At 43.0% G+C, this 20,706-nt stretch overlaps 1 protein-coding gene across 2 annotated transcripts in view; it reads left to right on the top strand.

The window, feature by feature from the left end:
* Positions 1 to 873: 873 nt before the first annotated feature.
* Positions 874 to 20,706, top strand: part of USP28 (ubiquitin specific peptidase 28) — a 69,262-nt gene continuing 49,429 nt past the window's right edge. For both annotated transcript variants that reach the window (XM_068988307.1, XM_068988306.1), the window contains exon 1: positions 874 to 975. In XM_068988307.1, the coding sequence (XP_068844408.1) occupies positions 919 to 975 (57 nt within the window). In that variant the 5' untranslated portion in view covers positions 874 to 918. The remainder of the gene's footprint in view (positions 976 to 20,706) is intronic.

The raw sequence follows: 20,706 nt of genomic DNA, 5'->3' as shown, positions 1-20,706 counted from the left end.
TAAAAGAGATCCTTCCCTACTCAGCCTCCACACAGATTTGGAACAGCCAAGGGGCACATGTGAATGTGAAGTAGGGTTTAGCAGTTACCATTTCCACCAAATTGTTGAAAATAAATTGAGGGCACCTTAGCTCTTTATATGCCATCAAATGTATCCGGCTCAAGCTTAACAATACTATGAAATTTTAGTTTGAACGTCAGAAAATCTAATATGCGACAATGTGGCGATTCTTGCTCTCCATGCCCAGGTCGGTGTCAGGGTACCTCCCCAATCATCAGTGAACACAAGTTCTGGTCCGTTCGGTTAACTTTAGACGTCTGCCCACTCCATCGAGTCTCAGTCTTCCCTTTTCTTCAGGACGAAACACTGTTCGCGTCACTGGACTTGGAAACGACTCCACAGTGAGGTGGGACACCCTCTATTACTCGTTCCCTAAGACAGGTTCCCAAAATAGGGAGTAACTTTAACTCGTCTGTAAGGAGTCTTGAGCCGGCGGTGAGTCCGAAAAATGGGGAGGTTTGTAGGGCCGACGTCGGAGAAAGACTTGGCAAAGCAAGGTCCCGGCTCGGCAACACCACTTCCGGGCCGCAGACCGCCGGATCGACGTACAAGCTGACCGTTAGGCGCGGGCGGGGGCGGGGTCACGTGGCCTGCGCGGGGTCAGAGCCCGGCGTACGCGGGAGCACGCAGAGCGGCTCGGCCCGCGGCCGCGCGCCTCGCGTGCGCGCGCAGGCCGGAGGCGGAGCGTGTGGGCTGAGTCTCCGGCGCGCGGAGGGGCGGAGGTGGGGCTCGAGCCGGGTGGAGGGCGGAGGCGGGGCCTCCTCCTTCACCTCCTCCTCCTCCTCCTCCTCCTCCAGCGAGGCTGGGCCGGCGGCGGCGGCGGGAGGCGGTTGACCCGCGCGGAGGGGCGTCTCGGCCATGACTGCGGAGCTGCAGCAGGACGACGCGGCCGGAGCGACCGACCGCCACGGCTCGGTGGGCCTCGCGAAGGCGAGCGCGAACCGGGGGGCGGGCTCCGGGTCCCACGGGGTAGGGGTGCGGGGCCCAGACGGGTGCCGCGCGGGGCGCGGGCGGGCGGACGGGCGGGCCTGCGGAGATGGGGCGCGGGGCTGCGGAGGGCGCCCGGGCCCGGCGGGGGCGAGGGCAGCGCTCCGGCCGGGGTGAGCACCGGGGCTCCGGGAGGAAGCTGAAGTCTCTGTAAGGCTCGCTCGCAGAGATTGAGGACACTTCTTGGGGTCCGGAGATGGGCTGAAGTTCGAGGGAGATAGCTAATTTGGAATATCAAAAATAAAGGGCTGGACGTGGGCTGCTGTCTGCATCAGGGCTCTCTAAAGAGAGCGCTCCTGGCCCCCGACCAGGGGTGAGAAACTTCGAAAAGGGACCCCTTTGCTGGATTTTTTTTTTTTTAATCCGTTTTAGGGCAGTGCTGTTTTAAGAGTCTAAAGCAGACCGAAGTTATCTAAGTTAAAGCGAGGATTTTATCTACACCGTGTGAAAGACCAAGGGTCCTTGTTACCACTTCCTACCTTCTACATTTCCCTCCCCGCCTCCCCATATTTTTAAGCAGAAAGCAGCCTCCCCAGTTACTGCATTCATCACTGTAGATTTTTAGAAAGGGGGGTAGGAACACCATGATGAATAGAAGGTATGCTGATAATGCTTTCCTAGTCCTAGTATCTAAGAAGATTGAAATCAATACAGGGATTTCTGGGCTAAAAAGGTGAGAGGAAAAGAACACTGGTTTGAGAGAAAAAAGGCTAATGTCTGTGCAAAGAAAAAAAAAACCTTGGTAAGTGGGCAATTTGAGAATGTCTTCTAATGTTACTTTGGAATGTTCTAACTTAACACTACCCGGTCACCCCTCAAGTGGTGCACTTTTTCAAGACAGAATGGGGGACCTGTACCAAGTATTTAAATGCGAGTTTGGAAGTGAGGAATTTCATAAACTATTTACAGTACAGAGCTGTCAGATACCTGCATGTGAGAAACCTTTTACGCCCCCCTTTCCCCCCACCCTCTTCGGACACTCAAGGGACCAATAGAGTATAAAGTGACCGCACTTCCTTTTTAAATTCCTGCAGTAAAAGATACCTCCAGGTCCTGGGCTCCAAAATGAAAGTAGGCAAATGGTGTTTCATGTGCTGATTTATAATAGAAATATTGTTAGGTGTTTGCAAATGACCCTTGGAATGTGAGTCAGGATTTTCTCTCCTTTCACAGCTCAGTTCTGTTTGTTTAAAGGACAGTGACTTAAAAGCAGGTGGGAAACTCTTAGTTTTGAGATCGTCATGTTGATTTAGGGAAGAGACTATTTTAAGGGAGAGCAAGTCATATTTAAATTTGTTGGTTGAGACCATGTGCCTTTTGGTCAGCAGCAACTGCGTTTGCCTCTGCTGCAGGTTGAGAGATGACCACTGTCTCAGCCTTCTCGGTTTAAGTGTTCATGTGTGAGGTGTTTGATGAACACTTGTATATAAGTCATAGCTATTTTTGGAAACCTTTGGAACTCCAGTGGCTGTGGCTGGCTGGAGGACCTGATTCCTGGCAACCTGCAGAGTGATGACATTTACTGTTCTTCCCAGCGATTCGCCCCATACAGACAAATGATAAGCTTGGAATGCTTGATAATGTTTGCCCTTTTGGTTTTTTCTAATGTAAAATTCCTGAAGTTCGCAGGTTAGAATGAAGGAGTCTTATATGAGAAGTACCTTTCCCATCTCAGAGGAAAGATTTTGGTATTTTCTTCATCTTGAGTTTCATGTTAGAATGAACTCTTATTTTAAATTCTCTGAAGTAATTCTTCATTGCCCTGAAAGGATCTGGAATTATTCTAATTGAGGGGAGCTCTCTTCCCCTGACACTCAGCAGCTATTTAAAACTTAGAGTGCTTCCTTTCCCTTATTGGTCAGCGTACATGGTACAGGCAGAATCTGTTACAGCCCCAAAGAACTTGAGTGGGACAAAAATGCAGTACTCTTGAAATCTGTTCTCAGTCTGCACATTTAAATCACAGCTTCCCAGGTGCTGCTAGTGGTAAAGAATCCACCTGCTAATGCAGGAGACATGAGAGATGCAGGTTCGATCCCTGGGTTGGGAAAATGCCCTGGAGGAGGGCATGGCAGCCCACTCCAGTATTCTTGCCTGGAGAATCTCGTGGACAGAGGAGCCTGGCGGGCTACAGTCCATGGGATCACAAAGAGTTGGATGAGACTGAAGTGACTTAGCATGCACCATTTAAATCAGTTCTTGACTTAGATGAAAACCAGCAGCAGTGTTTACTGTTATTGTAGTGCTCTCGGAGGGAGAGCATTGAGCAGTCCTGAAAGAGATCTTAGTTCTCTGCTTAGGAATTAAACCTGGGTAACATCTATTTCTGCTTTATTGACGATGCCAAATCCTTTCACTGTGTGGATCACAATAAACTGGAAAATTCTGAAAGAGATGGGAATACCAGACCACCTGACCTGCCTCTTGAGAAACCTATATGCAGGTCAGGAAGCAACAGTTAGAACTGGACATGGAACAACAGACTGGTTCCCAATAGGAAAAGGAGTACGCCAAGGCTGTATATTGTCACCCTGCTTGATTAACTTACATGCAGAGTACATCATGAGAAACGCTGGACTGGAAGAAGCACAAGCTGGAATCAAGATTGCCGGGAGAAATATCAGTAACCTCAGATATGCAGATGACACCACCCTGATGGCAGAAAGTGAAGAGGAACTAAAAAGCCTCTTGATAAAAGTGAAAGTGGAGAGTGAAAAAGTTGGCCTAAAGCTCAACATTCAGAAAACGAAGATCATGGCATCTGGTCCCATCACTTCATGGCAAATAGATGGGGAAACAGTGGAAACAGTGTCAGACTTTATTTTGGGGGGCTCCAAAATCACTGCAGATGGTGACTGCAGCCATGAAATTAAAAGATGCTTACTCCTTGGAAGAAAAGTTATGACCAACCTAAATAGCATATTGAAAAGCAGAGACATTACTTTGCCAACAAAGGTCTGTCTAGTCAAGGCTATGGTTTTTCCAGTGGTCATGTATGGATGTGAGTTGGACTGTGAAGAGGGCTGAGCGCCGAAGAATTGATGCTTTTGAAGTGTGGTGTTGGAGAAGACTCTTGAGAGTCCCTTGGACTGCAAGGAGATCCACCCAGTCCATTCTGAAGAAGATCAGCCCTGGGATTTCTTTGGAGGGAATGATGCTGAAGCTGAAACTCCAGTACTTCAGCCACCTCATGAGTAGAGTTGACTCATTGGAAAAAACTCTGATGAGGGATTGTGGGCAGGAGGAGAAGGGGATGACAGAGGATGAGATGGCTGGATGGCATCACTGACTTGATGGGCGTGAGTCTGAGTGAACTCCGGGAGTTGGTGATGGACAGGGAGGCGTGGTGTGCTGCGATTCGTGGGGTCGCAAAGAGTCGGACATGACTGAGTGACTAAACTGAACTGAACCTGGATGAAAACCAAGAGTCCTAGCCACTGGACCACCAAGGGCTAGAGGCAAAGTGGCCCTGGCTGTTGGCCCGGTTTGAAGCAAGAATATTTCAAGGAGGCAAAAGGTATAAAAACAGATACAAAGTTTATTATTAGAGACACAGCACAATATATGGGAGAGCACACAGGAAAACAGCTTGTTTATCCAGCTCAGAATCCGGGCTGAGATACACACTGGGATAACACTGGGATAGCGTGTGGGCATCCTCTCTAATGAGGAGCGGTGCAGTAAGTCAGAAGTCAAGCAGTGACGCACACCTGGAGAGGAGCACAGGCGTTCAAAGACACACCCAGAGAGATGTACGGCCACCCTGGATGAGGAGGAGCAGTGAGGAGATGATGTAAATCATTTATGTGGGACTGTCCTTCCAGGTCTTTGTTTACCTCTGACGGATTATCTTGTTTCTGTCTTCATGCCTGACTGGCCCATGGATCCTCCCCAAGATGCGTGTGCAGCTTTTTGCTGAGACGGTTCCCACTGTAGAGGCCTGTGGGTGCATGTGCACACTTACTATGGAGTGGGGTCCCCTCCCCTTTCAACCCCCAAAAGCATTCCTTCGCATGTGCAGACAGGGAAGTCTTACTTGACCTCAGGAGTGGGCACCTTATCTCTTTGCTTTAGCAGCACACAGCTTTTACCACTAGCTTTGTCCTTAGAGTGTCTGGTTGCGAACAAAGGCTTAGTTTTACTCCACTTGACAACCACCAGGTGTCCGGCCCAGAGACCCAGGACAAGCAATTTGAAGTCAGATTGGCTGTTACAAACCTGTCAACCTTGGCAGCTATACTAAGGCTCATCACAAATCCTGCTAACGGAAGCCCTATGAAAACCTGTTTCTGAGAAAATTTAGTGCCTTCTTTTGATTTATTGGTTTTACACTCTCTTTTATCTTGTCTCATTACTTGTAATTTTTGGAACATCAGTAAGTGAGTGCTTGGTTGGCATCCACAGCTCTCATGCCTCCAGCTACAAACAGTTCCTGGTCATACAGTACTTTTAGTAAATTTATAAAACACATTGACAAGTAACACCTCACCAGGCAAGATCTTGCCATATGTTTTCTTTCATCAAGGAAATTTAAAGTAATAGCCAAGTGAAACATATTTTTCAAGGAGAATAATGATGCTGATAATACTAGTAGATAACCTTGATTGATCATGTAGTATATGACAGACTGTGCTCACAACTTAACATATTATCTCAGTACTTACGACAGCTTCAGGAAGTTTTCTTATTTCTTGTTAAGTAATTTGCACGTTACTTACCTAGTAAAGGGTACAGCCAGGGTTGAACCCAGGGACTTCTAACTCCCAAGAGCTCAAGAAATCTCTGATCCTACTTCTTAGTTGATGGACCCATAGTCTTGGGTCAGAATCTATTACTCTGTAGAACTGTCTTCCTGATGTTTTAAATTTTCAATCCTCACTGCACTCTTTCTCAATAGATTATCTTCCTTTCTACTTGAATGAGCTAACTGATACCTAAAGAGCTCTCTGTCTTATGCTTGGGGTCCTCCCCACTTCAGAATCTTTTTTCTCTTAGTGGAAGATGTACTCTTCCCTTCTCCCCTCTTTTAGAGATGAATCTAAATCAGTGGTGTCTAGAAACCTTTTTGATTGTGACTCCTAGGGAAGAATACTCCTGTCATCTAGTGGGTGGAAGCCAAGAATGCTGCTAAATATCCTGCGGTGTACAGAGAGCTTCCCCTTCCACAAAACAAAAAGTTGTCTGGCCCAAAATGTCAACGGAGCTTAAGAAACCTGGTTTAGATGATGTTCCTTCTCATTCGCCTAAGTTTTCTTTCATCTTCTTTATGCTAGCCTAATTCCCAGGTACCTTTACTGCCTTCTGGTCCCTTGAGACTCAGGATATGGTCCATGGACCAGTAGCATCCATATCACCTAAGAGTTTGTTAGAAATGTAGAAATTTGGATGTGCTGGAACCAGCTTGTACTTGTACTGCCTCTCCAGGTGACTGTATACATTTCTTCCCAACTCTCTGTTCAGTGACGTCGTGTTAGTAGCTTGAAATCTCAGTCAAAATATTTCTACTAAGGCAATTAGTAGGCTGGACAAATCAACATACCACTGCCTGGGCCTCCACCCTAGATCTGCAGAATCAGAATCGCCTTTGACAAGATCCCTGGGTGATAAACTTTGTGGAAGTGATCTATTTTCTGCTCCAAAGGATTCCCATGTTCCCTTCAGCTGTGCACACTTCTCAGTCCTCAAACAAAATAGCAACAATAGCAAAATCGTCTCTGCCTTGTTCTTTAATTTTGTTTACTGTCTTTCATTTTGTTTACTTTCTTGTAAGTCCACCTGTTTCTTCTCTAAAACAGTTTTCCAGTTACAATGTAATTCCAGCTCATTGTGGAGCATTTGAAAAATACAGACCCAGGCAAGGTTTAGCTCTTGGCTGGTAAGAGGCCCCCCTCCCCAGGCTGAAGTGAGTTGGTTCCCAGATTTTACTTGAGGTGCAGCAGCAACTTTGCAAAAGCCCAGTTAGGAGGTGACTCTGGGGATCACTTAGGCTCCAGGAAGATGAGGGCTGATTGCCCACAGGCCTACAGAGAGGCTGACCAGGCAACAGAAGATTAGACTGTAGGGCAGTGAGTGGTTTTATGTGATCAGCATCTCTGAGGGCACCCAACGAGAGCCTTGCCAGCAGTAGGCTTTTAGTATTTGTAGCAAGTGAAATGGATCTCTTGGAGGTGACCAGTGACTAATCACCTTCTGGTCAGGTCAGTGACCTTTCAGTACTAGTTCTTTCTGCATCCTTGCTTATTCAAATTCTTTCTCAAGTCCCATTTTCGTGTTTTGATTTGTCATGATTTTTCATGGCCGCTTTTTGGTTGATACTTATTTTGGCTTTTGATTTTGTTGCTAGTTATTATCAACTGTTCTGCTTTTTACAAAAAAATTGCAGCGTGTTTTCTTGAATCATTCACCGTGGTCTCATCACAGATGTACTACCGTAAGCCCTCACTTCTGAACCGATGACATCATTTTACAACTTTCTTTTGAAAACTAGCCCTGGAAAAGATGTTTGAATTTATGTACTACAGCTTTCTTTTTTTTTTTTGCGTGGAGGGATGGAGTCATGCTGCACAACTTTATAGGATCTTAGTTCCCAACCAAGGATTGAATCTGTGCCCTTAACAGTGAAAGTGCCAAGTCCTCACCATTGGACCACCAAGGAATTCTACACTGCACCTTTGCCCTGGAGTGCGAGGGCTTCAGTAGTTGTGGCACTCGGGCTTAGCTACTCTGTGGCATGTGGGATCTTGCTGAGCCAGGGATCAAACCTCTGTCCCCTGCATTGGCAGGTGATTCTTATCCACTGCGTCACTGGGGAAATCCCCTACTACAGCTTTCTTGGTTTTGCAAATATAGTAACTGGTTTAGGGAGTTGATTTACTCGTGATCACAGGCTGTGGCAGAACCCTGGCCTCAGACTTTGGTTCCGTGTCCTGTTAGTGTGCCCAGTGTTGCTGCGACTGTACTTCCTGAGCCCTCTCCCCTGGGACCTTTGGGCCCTGTGCTGTATGTATGTTTGTTTGTGTGTATGTCTTTGGCTGCACCGGGTCTTAGCCGCATGCAGGATCTTTAGTTGTGACATGCAAACTCTTAGTTGCGGCATTTGGGATCTAGTTCTCTGACCAAGGGTGGAACCTGGGCCACTTGCATTGGGAAGCTCAGAGTCCCAGCCATTGCACCACCAAGGAAGGCCCTGAGGCCTTTATTTTTCTGGCTTTTCTACATTTCTTCTCTGCTAGGGATGAACCTTTGCTTTCTTTGTTGTTACTGCCCTTTTATTAACTGCTTCCAGATCTGCATGTTTGATCCCAAATTGCAGATGACTTTAACTCCTCTTTTTCCAAATGCTTTTTGAGCATTTCTACTTGAGATAAACATTTGTTGCCTCACTCCTTTTCCCAGAATTACTATACCAGCCCTGCAGATACATACTTGTAATCATAGCATCTGCCATATGCCAGTTTTTGGTACATTTTTAATCTTTATAAAAACCCTACAAGGTATGAATTATTATGTCTTACTACTGTGGGAAACCTCAGCCTCAGATATTAATATAGCTTCAGTTCAGTTCAGTTCAGTCGTGTCCGACTCTCTGCGACCCCATGAATCGCAGCAAGCCAGGCCTCCCTGTCCATCACCAACTCCCGGAGTTCACCCAGACTCATGTCCATCGAGTCCATGATGCCCTCCAGCCATCTCATCCTCTGTCGTCCCCTTCTCCTCGTGCCCCTAATCCCTCCCAGCAGCAGAGTCTTTTCCAGTGAGTCAGCTCTTCGCGTCAGGTGGCCAAAGTACTAGAGTTTCAGCTTTAGCATCATTCCTTCCAAAGAAATCCCAGGGCTGATCTCCTTCAGAATGGACTGGTTGGATCTCCTTGCAGTCCAGGGGACTCTCAAGAGTCTTCTCCAACACCACAGTTCAAAAGCATAAATTCTTTGGCGCTCAGCTTTCTTTATAGTCCAACTCTCACATCCATACATGACCACAGGAAAAACCATAGCCTTGACTAGACGGACCTTAGTCGGCAAAGTAATGTCTCTGCTTTTCAATATACTATCTAGGTTGGTCATAACTTTCCTTCCAAGGAGTAAGCATCTTTTAATTTCATGGCTGCAATCACCATCTGCAGTGATTTTGGAGCCCAAAAAGATAAAGTCTGACACTGTTTCCACTGTTTCCCCATCTATTTGCCTTGAAGTGATGGGACCAGATGCCATGATCTTCGTTTTCTGAATGTTGAGCTTTAGGCCAACTTTTTCACTCTCCACTTTCACTTTCATCAAGAGGTTTTTTAGTTCCTCTTCACTTTCTGCTATCAGGGTGGTGTCATCTGCATATCTGAGGTTCTTGATATTTCTCCCGGCAATCTTGATTCCAGCTTGTGTTTCTTCCAGTCCAGTGTTTCTCATGATGGACTTTGCATAGAAGTTAAATAAGCAGGGTGACAATATACAGCCTTGGCGTACTCCTTTTCCTATTGGGAACCAGTCTGTTGTTCCATGTCCAGTTCTAACTGCTGCTTCTTGACCTGCATACAGATTTACAAGGTCCTAATAAATTTTTAAACCAAAGTTTGTCTCGCATTTGAAAAAATGACTTACTCAAGAATAAATTCTAAGTAGCAAAGTTGAGGGGCTTCCCAGGTGGCTCAAATGGTAAAGAATCCACCTGTGAATGCAGGCGATGAAGGCAGAAGAAGCAGGGTTCCTGCCTTGGGTTGGGAAGATCCCCTGAAGAAGGTAATGTCTACCCACCCCAGTATTCTTGCCAGAAAAGTCCCACAGACAGAGGAGCCTGCCGGGACTATAGGCTACAGTCCATGGGGTGGCAGAGAGTCAGATGTCTTAGCAAGTGAGCACCTGCAGCATAGCACAGTTGAGACATCATGCCATTCTGACTTTGCCTGCTGCAGTACATGCCTTTCTAGAACCAAACTTTTTGACTACCTTGACAATTTATGGAGCACTTTAACATATATTTCTCATTGAACCCATGTAGCAACCCTATGAAATAAAATTTAGTGTGAAGCAGAATTTGCAAAGTGACCCAACTAGTAAGTAGTAAAACTAAAACCCTGGCAAAGGCAATTATTTTTCTAGGATATCAGTATTTTTAACTATAATCTATAGATGAGTTTTGTTAGATGGACAGGTCACAGTATTTTACATTTAAAAAATAATCTTTTCATTTTAATAACAATTCCTGTATGCATTACTTCATTTCATAGTGACACCTGTGCTGTCAAAGCTTATGGTATACTCTCTTTTCCAGCTGTAGAAATTGATGCTCAAGAAAGTTGAAATTTGCCCAGAGGCTAATATGTGGTGCAGTCGGGGCTACCTGGTGCTGTTTCCACCATCAAGGCTTTCTAATAAAAACAGAGGTCAAAATGCCAGACATTCATAGCCAGATAAAGATCTGTGTGAGTAGATGCTAGCAGCTGCTACATGATGGTTGGTAGGTTAAATTTAAGATATCCTAAGAAAATATTTCCTTTTTCCAATATTCCTGCCCAATTTCCTGGTGTCTTTTTTTCTTTTTTGTTGTGTGTATGCGTGTACATATGCAAAGCTCAATTTTTATTCAGTTGAGGTGAAATTCATATAATATAAATTACCTATTTTAAAGTATACATTTAGTATATTCACAACATTGCACAACCACCACTTCTGTCTGGGTCCAAAATATTTTTATCACCCCAAAAGAAAACCAAATTCTACTAAGCAGTCCCTCCCCATTTCCCCTCCACTCTCCCCACTGGCCACACTGATCTGCTTTCTGTCTCTGCGTTTTACCTGTTCTGGATAGTTCATGTAAACGGAATCGTATAATATGTGACCTTTTGTGTTTTGTGTCTTTCACTTAGTTTATTGAAGTTTATCCAAGTTATAGCATGTATCAGTACTTTATTCCTTTCAATAATGGCTGATATTCAGCTCTAGAACCAAACATGGAACAATGGACTGGTTCCAAACTGGGAAAGGAGTACAGCAAAGCTGTATATTGTTACCCTGCTTATTTAACTTATATGAAGAGTACATCATGTGAAATGCTGGGCTGGATGAAGCACAAACTGGAATCAAGAGTGCCGGGAGTAATATCAGTAACCTCAGATATATCTGCAGATGACACCACCCTAATGGCAGAAAGTGAAGAGGAACTAAAGAGCCTTTTGATGAAGGTGAAAGAGGAGAGTAAAAAAGCTGGCTTAAAACTCAGCATTCTAAAAACTAAGATAGCATGTGGTCCTGTCACTTCATGGCAGATAGAAAGGGAAATGAAAACAGTGACAGACTTTATTTTCTTGGGTTCCAAAAATCACTGTGGATGGTGACTGCAGCCATGAAATTAAAAGACGCCTACTCCTTGGAAGAAAAGCTATGACAGTTCTAGACAGTGTATTAAAAAAGTGAGACATCACTTTGCTGAGAAAGGTCCATTTGCAGTCAAAGCGGTGGTTTTTCCAGTAGTCATGTACAGATGTGAGAGCTGGACCATAAAAAAGACTGAAGGGTCGATGCTTTAGCACCGTGGTGCCAGAGAAGACTCGAGAGTCTTGGATAGAATTGATGCTTTTGAACTGTGTTGCTGGAGACGATCTTGAGAGTCCCTCAGCATAGAGATCAAACCAGTCAGTCCTAAAGGAAATCAACCCTGAATATTCATTGGAAGGACTGATGCTGAAGCTCTAATACTTTGTCCACCTGATGCAAATAGCTGACTTACTGGAAAAGACTATGATGCTAGGAAAGATTGAAAGCAGGAGAAGGGGTCGGTAGAGAACAAGATGGGATGGATAGCATCACCTACTCAACAGACATGAGTTTGAGTGAATTCCAGGAGATAGTGAAGGAAAGGGGAGCCTGGCATGCTGCAGTCCATGGGGTTGCAAAGAATTGGACATGACTGACTGACTGAATAACATATATCTATTACATCTTACCTCATGTAAGATGTAATTTTTCCATTGGTGTACATTTGAGTTTTTCCCACCTTTTGGCTTTTGCGAATAGTACTTCTGTGAACATTCATGTCCAAATATTTGAGTGTGTGCTAAGTCACTTCAGTCATGTCTGACTCTCTGCGACTCTGTGGTCTGTAGCCACCAGGCTCCTCTGTCCTTGGGATTCTCCAGCCAGGAATACTGGAGTAGATTGCCATGCTCTCCTCCAGGGCATCTCCGTGACCCAGGGATCAAACCTGTGTCTCCTGCATTGTAGGGGAATTCTTTACCACTGAGCCACATGTAAAGCCCTAAATATTTAAAAACCTGCTTCCAGTTATTTTGGGAATATACCTAAGTGTAGAATTGCTGGATTATAGGGTAATTCTATATATAACGTTTTGAAGAACCATCAGACTTTTCCACAGCATCTTTACTGTTTAACATTCTCACCAGCAGCACACAAAGATTCCAGTTTCTCATATCCTCCCCAAACTTGTAATTTTCCATTTTTGCTTTATTTCATTTTATAGGAGTCATCTTTGCCTATGAAGTGATACCTCATTTAGTTTTGATTTGCATTTTCCTAATGGCAGTTGTTGTTAAGCATCTTTTCTTAGGCTTATTGATCATTTGTATCTCTTCTCTGGGGAAATGTCTGTTTCAGTCCTTTGCCTGTTTTTGAATTGGGTTTATTTGTCTTTGGTTTTTGAATTGTAAGAATTTTAATATAATCTGAAATACTAGACCCTTATCAGATTTATGTTTTGAAAATATTTGCTCCCATCCTGTAGGTTGTCATTTCACTTTTTTGATAATGTCCTTTGTTGCATAAAAGTTTTTAATTTTGATGAAGTGCCATTTACCTATTGTTTTCTTCTGTCACTTGTGCTTTTGGGGATAATATAAAAAGAATCCATTGTCAAATTCAAGATACTGAAGATTTACCTCTCACTTTCTTGTTAGAGTTTTATAATTTTAGTTCTTCTACTTTAGATGTTGATCCATTTTGAGTTAGTTTTGAGTATTGTGTGAAGTAGGGGTAAAACTATTCTTTTGCAAGTGTATGTCTAGTTGTTCTACCACCATTTTTGTTTGTGGAGTGTGTAAATTTAAAGTGTACATCATGTTACTTTGGTAAGTGTTATATTACAATGTGTTTGCTCTTCTGATATTGCATTATTATTATGGTCAGTAAACCTTCCATTAAATCTCTATGGCTGTTTTAGTACTTGTTTCAAATTTTGCTCTTAAATACTGTCAATCTTATACCATCCCGAATACCATTTTTTGAAGAGGCTTTTTTTTCCCCCGTCAAATAGTCTTGACATCCTTATCAAAAATCAGTTGACCAGGACTTACCTGGTTGTCCAGGTAAGTCTGCCTGCCAGTGCAGGGGACACATGGCCCATCTGTGGTCCTGGAAGACCCCGTATATCACAGGGCAGCTGAGTCCACGCGCCTCAACTGCCAAGGCCCTGCGCCTAGAGCCCATGTTCCGCAGCAGGAGAAGCAGCTAGAGTGAGAAACCTGCGCACTGCAGGGAAGAGGAGCCCCCGCTTGCCGCAGCGAGAGAAAGCTGTGTGCAGCAGTGAAGACCCAGCACAGCCAAAAGTTAGATAGATAGATAATAAAAATTTTAAAAAAATTTAAACATCAGTTGGCCAGAGATTGTGACTCTTTCCTGGACTCCCAATTCCAATTCATTTGCCTATCTGCTTATCCTTATGCCAGTTACTATACTGTCGTGATTACTCTAGTTTCACAGTACCTTTTGAAATCTTAGAGTGTGACTCCTCTTTGTTCAATATTGTTTTGGCTATTCAGCGTCTTGTGAAATTCCATATGGATTCGAGGGTCAGCGGTTTCATTTCTGTAAAAATGATCATTGGAATTGATCTTTATTACGTTGCATTGAATCTGTAGATCACTTTGGGTAGTATTGACATATTAATATTAAGTCTTTGTGTTGGTTCATTTTATGTGTCAGGTTGAGTAGACCAGGAGGTGTCCAGACGTTTTGTCAAAACATTCTGTGAGGGTGCTTCTGGATGAGATTAGCATTTGAATCAGTAGGGTGAATAAAGCTGATTGCTCTCTCTGATGTCTTTGGACCTCATCCTAGCTACAGAAAGCCTAAATGGAAAAGGCTGATAAAGAGGAAACTTTACCTACCTAATTGGGTGCAGGTCTTCTCTTGCCCTCAGACTGAAAGTTATGTCATCAGCTTTCCTGGTTCTCAGGCTTCCAACTCAGGTTAAAATGACCCCATTGGCTGGTTCTCCAGCCAGTGTAGATCTTGGAACTTCTCAGCTTCCAAAATCCCAAGAGCCAATTTGTAATAATAAATTTCTTAATTCACATATACTGGAAACTATGAATACAGGATTTCTTCACACACACACATGCACGCCTTGTTGGTTCTGTTTTTCTGGAGAAACTTAATATGGTCTTCCAGTCCATGAACTTGGATGTTTTTCCATTTATGAAAGTTTCCTTTATGTTTTTTCTGAGTGTTATGTAGTTTTTAGTATACAGATCTTTCACCTTCTTGGTTAAATTTATTCCGAAGTATTTTATTCTTTTGGATACTATTATGAATGGAATTGTTAATTTCCTGTTTAGATAGTACACTGTTACTGTATAGAAACACAGCTGATTTTTTTCTCTTGATCCTATGCTCTTCAACTTTGCTGAATTTATTTATTAGCTCTAGTGACTTTTTTGTGGACTTTTTTGGTGTTTTATATATCATATCATCTATAAATAGGGATAGTTTTGCTTTTTCCTTTCCAGTGTAGGTGCCTTTTATTTATTTTTCTTTCCTAATTGTTCTGTCTAGAACTTCTAATATAATGTTGAATAATATTGGTGAAAATGGGCTTCTTTGTATTAATACTGATTTTAAGGGGGACTCTTCCAGTCTTGTACTACTGTGTATGATGTTAACTGTGAGTTTTTTCCTAAATACAGGCCCTTCATCACGTTGAGGAAATGCCGTTCTTTTCCTAGTTTCCCAATTATTTATATCATCAAATGTGTTGTATTTTTTCTGCATTGATCAAGATGACCCCCCCCCCCCCGCCCAACTTCATTCTGTTAGTATGGTGTACTGCTTTTTTCTTTTTATGTCTTTGTCAGTCACATTCTCTTAGGCATCCGTTCTCAAAGACTTGACTAGGCTCCATCTCTTCATTCTTTGAGATGTGCAGAGTATATGCTTAGTGCTTAGTCGCTCAGTTGTGTCTAGCCCTGTGACCCCGTGGCCTGTAGCCTGCCAGGCTTGTCTGTCCATTGGGTTTTTTCAGCAAGAATACTGGAGTGGGTTGCCATTTCCTCCTCCAGGGGATCTTCCTGACCCAGGGATCGAGCCTGCCTCTCCTGTGTCTCCAGCACTGCAGGTGTATTCTTTACTCACTGAGCCATTGGAAAAACCCATAGACTGTGCCCTACCATTCCACTTTTCCTACTAGCTCCCTACCGCTTTCATCATCTTTGGTTTATTCAGTAGCTCTGTAAGTCATGGTTAAGCTTTCGTTTCCTAGTTTTAACCACTTTTAAACTAGCTGTTAACGTGTGCTAGATTAATCCCATTAAAGTGCCTTTTTTGCCCCTCACATTTCTTCCCTGCTGAAGAGCCTGTAATGATTTTATGTTGTTCATTAGCACCCCACTCCAGTACTCTTGCCTGGAAAATCCCAGGGATGGAGGAGCCTGGTGGGCTGCAGTCCATGGGGTCGCGAAGTGTTGGACACGACTGAGCGACTTCACTTTCACTTTTCACTTTCCTGCACTGGAGAAGGAAATGGCAACCCATTCCAGTGTTTCTGCCTGGAGAATCCCCGGGACGGGGGAGCCTGGTGGGCTGCCGTCTGTGGGGTCACACAGAGTCGGACACGACTGAAGCGACTCAGCAGCAGCAGCAGCAGATCAAGTCTAAACCCATCCTGACATTTAGAACTGTTCATAATCCCATCCCACGTCACCTCTCTGGTCCCTGTTATTTATAAAAGATGGAAACTACACACTGAGGCCCATCTAATAATAACATAGAATTTTGTTTCTAAAACTATAAGCATGTAAACTTGGTTTCTATATCTTTTCCTGTATTTTCTTAGTTTCTCATTTAGCAAATAGATTGCTAAAGGACATTTTCTTAAACTTTTGAAGATGCATTTCATAAGACCTTGTCATATTAGTTTCCTGGACTTGTTTCTTGTATTTGGTTGAGGCATATATGTATTTAAAGAAATAAAAAAATATTGTCTTAGTGTATTCTAAAATAAGGAAAAACAAGGTGCAGGACTTTGTGTATAGTATGAAAGAAGACGTTCATGTGCATAGACCATTTCTGAAAGATGTCAGAAGCTATTAATAGTGATTACTCCTGGGACATAGAACTGGATGGAAGGAACAGGGAAATTTCCTTTCATTTTATATCGTTTTGTGCTATTAGAATTTTCTACTCAGTGAATGTGGACAAAAGAGATGAAAAAGTTTGAGTAAATAATGATTAGTTCTTTTTCCTTGCTTTTAATATTAGTTCAGACCCCTCTACACCATTTAGGATTGACTAACTTTTAAAAGCTTTTAATGCTTTTTAAAAATGTTAAGCCAGTTGATGAACTGAAACAGTGATTTTCATCATGTACCTAATTTTTGCACCATTAAAATAAGTTATCGATTTCAGGGGATTCAGTTTTATCCAGAAAAAAATGGCTATTTGTCATTTGTAGAGTCATAAGACACTTTAGATTTCCATATGAGTAAATTGTACCAACATAGAGTTATTACTGGAATAAAAACTGAAAAACTAGCAGGGCTTTTGTGGACTTTTTCCGTGGAAGTTGGAAAGGTTAGCAGCAGTCTCAGACTGTGTTAAGACTCTGTTATATAGCCTGGGTTTCTGGAGTTGCTGCTGTGTATTTTCTTTGACTCCTAGAGTTACCCTTTGCTTTCCTTGGATATTTAAGGTTTATTTTAAAATTAGAAAACCAGATCTTTGACTTTGGAGAGAATTTTATTAGGCACACCTTGGTATTTCTTTGGAGTAAAGTAGCATTTATCAATTACTTAGTTTTAAATTTAGAAATGTCCTTGTAAAAATAGACAGTCAAGATCAGTAAATGTGCATCAGAATGGTGAAAATAGCATTCCTGTTAGAAGAAATGGAATCATCTAGAAAGCACCCTTGTCACAGTGCCAAACTGGGTATTTTGAAGATTAGTAATCGCAGTAGTTTGCTCATCCGGAGTTTTAATTTAGTTACAGTAGGATTAGGCCAGTTGTTTATTACAAAAACTTGATAACTTAATGTTTTTACCATGCAGATAATCCTGTTTATTGTTTATGATGAGGTGAGTTGCCGTCTTTGCTGTAAGAGAACCTGAGTACAGAGAAGCTTTGCACCAAAACCATGGAGTAGCTGAGCTCTTTCTAGAGATTTGTGTGTGCCTGTCTGTCTTTACTGCCTCTGGGCAAGAAAAGAGAGTGCTCTTTGTTTTATGAAAATAATGTGTATTTAGTTAGGAAATGCAAACCTGTTGGCTCTTGCCAGTTATTTGACTTCATTATGACTAGAGCACAGGCTTTGTCTTGTCCCTTGTTGGGTGTGTACTTTATTTGTAGCATCATAGTTACGGTGAAGTTAATATTTAAATCAATTTCGTGTGAAGTTGAGGAGAAACTGTGAGTTAGCGATGCACTGAGAGCCTAATGAGCTTAGCTTGTCTGTTGTTGTAAAATTAACATGTCAGATATACCCACCAGGCTCCTCTGTCCATGGAATTCTACAGGTAAGAATACTGGAGTGGGTTGCCTTTTCCTACTCCAGGGGATCTTCCTGACCCAGGGATCGAACCTGAGTCTCCTGCATTGCAGATGGATTCCTTACTGTCTGTACCTGGGAAGCCCTGATCAGGATTTGGGTTGTGGGTACTACTGAGAATTTAGGTTTAGCTAAATATTTATAGGACTGAGTCATGTAATAGCAGTTGTTCATGTGTGCCAATAGCCTAGTTTATTCCTTGTGAAATGTGTTGTTCAGACTGTTAATAGTTATTTTTGAGTAATCATTTAATTCAAGATATTTGATGACAAAACTGGTTTTGTAAACCTTAGTTTTCTAATTTGCACAATGAAGATGATCCTTGACTATTTTAGGGTTGTTCCAGGGATTGCATGATGTATGAGGCATCCAGAGTTCCTGACAGAAAGGCGTTCAATAACTGTTAGTTACAATTGTGAACAACACTGTCCTGTGGATAATTCACATTAGGTACTGTGTTGTGTGATTCTTATCTCTATGGAGGCAGGAATTTCACATTTAAACAGAGATCCACATGGTGAGAAATATCAGGTAAAGGTAGTAAGTCCCATTCCTTTACAGGCTTGTTTGTTCCGTCAGCATGGGAGGTTAGAAAGGGCAGAGAATAGTAAGAGGCTGGAGTCCTTGAATAGTATGGGGCTTCCCAGGTGGCCCTAGTGGTCAAGAACCTGCCTGCCAGTGCAGGAGACGTGGGAGATGCATGTTGATCCCTGGGTCAGGAAGATCCCCTGGTGCAGGCAGAGCAACCCACTCCGATATTCTTGCCTGGAGAATCCCCAAGGACAGAGGAGCCTGGCAGGCTACAGTCCATTGGGTCACACAGAGTCAGACTGAAGTGACTTAGCACACACACCGAGTTCTTGAGGGAGATGAGATGGGTATAACACTGTTCTTGGAGCTGCACAGAATGATTTTATGTCTTTGTCACCTCTGCCCAATAGCTTTAAAAATAAAGGGAACCTGAGTTTCCTTTCCTGATTGTATTATTCTAGATGTGTTAATGTCTGCTGCTACCTGTTACAGCGTGGAGACAGAGGAGTGGGACTTTTAACCTGTGGCCACATGTAATGGTTAGTAAGTTACTTATCATTAGAATACCATATTCGTTGATGAGCACTTATTTGGCATTCTGAGATCTCTGAAATTGAGGTGCTCCTTAATTTACTGTCCTCCACGTAGCACATGTGGTGTAGTTACCATGGTCTATACATGTGGGCTTGGTCATAGCTGTTCCTGCCACCATGGCAGCCAAGTTACATGCCCTGCTGGTACTGCATGGTTAGTTTACTTGCCGTCTAAAACGACTTTAAAAAGATCACACTATGATTCAGCAGTGAAACAAACAAAAACTATAAAGAAAAGCATAGAAACAGAACAACAGGGTACAGATTTGATTTTATGTGAAGTAAAATATTTGTCTTTGGAGGAATGATCGTAATTTCAGATTTTCATGCAAAACTACAATCAAATGCGTCATGGGACCTCAGAAAGGAAGATACTGTAGGTGTTTTAAGCCTTTTTTGATGTTGCTGAGAAATATGCAAAAGAATTACCTAATGCATGCCAGGCTATGCACCTGGAAGCAGGGTGACTTGTTCTGTTTCTCAACATAAATGAGACATTTTGGAGCCACAAGAAGCTGATGTGACCGATTCATGTGTCTCCTAGGACTGTCGTGAAGGTATTGTGTCATAGTTTAGCAGCAGTTTTTCTCTTTGGTGGCACCATTTTATAACCGATGGCACCTTAGATTCAGTCTCTTCTAGTGTTTACATCTCTAGCTCCTGATGGTAGCTTATTTGGAACTGATTGTTCTACTAAGTAATCAAAACTGTGCTTCTGTAAAGGCACCTAAAATAAAAATAGGAAACTTGCTAAGATCAAGGTCAAATTTTAAGAATAAAATATTTGCATTGTTTTGCATTAAGTAGGCATTTTTGCCTGTTTTCTTCGTCTTCTCAGATACAACATGGCATAGAGGTTAGGGTGCAGACTCTGGAGTCGGACAGCCTGGGGTCCAATCCCAGGTCCAGCCCTTACTAGCAGTAACTTTCTGTAAGGTACTCAACCTCTCTATGCCTCAGTCTTCTGTCAGGCGCAGTGTCTCTCTCACAGGTTTGTTCTGAGAGATAAATGAGTTAATACCTCTGAAGTGTTTTGAACAGCACCGGGCGGGAAGAAAGCAGTGTGTGTGAGCTGTTATTCCATCTGGCATTGTCTTTTGTTGCAACACCGAGTGGTCTGAGGTGAAGGTGTGTTTGTCTGTCCCACTCTTCCCTTCTTGGTTGCAGTTCAGGGCTGATACACTACCCATTTCCCCTTCCCAGTTGTTATTCCATCCTTTTTGGGGTACGTCAATTTGGACTTTTTAGAAAATTGGGTATGATTGAGCTATATAGATTTGCACACTTTTACACAGTATTATCAACGGAATTAGGATTCATTTGGAAACAGACTTTTTGATACTTTACTTTTCTAAACATCACATGCTGGGTGTTTGCAGTGTTTTCCACGGTTAGCTCTGGACACTTACTTCTTAGTGCGGAAGTCCTCCTCCCAGTGCCCAGGCAGTGCCTGCCTGAGACAGATGCCCAGCCACTGCTGGGCTCAGCAGGGTAGGACTCCATTTTGAGCCTATGACCACGGCCTGCGACTAGAACAGAAAGACTGTTGATGCTTTTCTGAGGACTGCACAGGGGTGTTTCAGTTCGTTTTTTCTAGTGTGTGATACTTGAGTGTTGCATTGGGCCCTCAGCTGTTGAAGAACAGAGGATACTGTTTCTCTTACAGCTGGCAGGGAACTAGACTGCCTCTTGGAGACACAGCGCTAACTGAAGGATAGTTAGTGGTCAAACATCAGCTGTTGATTTGGGGCTTCATTCTAGGATAACCTTGA

Source organism: Capricornis sumatraensis, chromosome 16 (genome assembly GCF_032405125.1).
Source record: "Capricornis sumatraensis isolate serow.1 chromosome 16, serow.2, whole genome shotgun sequence".
Taxonomy (NCBI): Eukaryota; Metazoa; Chordata; class Mammalia; order Artiodactyla; family Bovidae; genus Capricornis; species Capricornis sumatraensis.
This window is presented reverse-complemented; position numbering and strand designations above follow the sequence as displayed.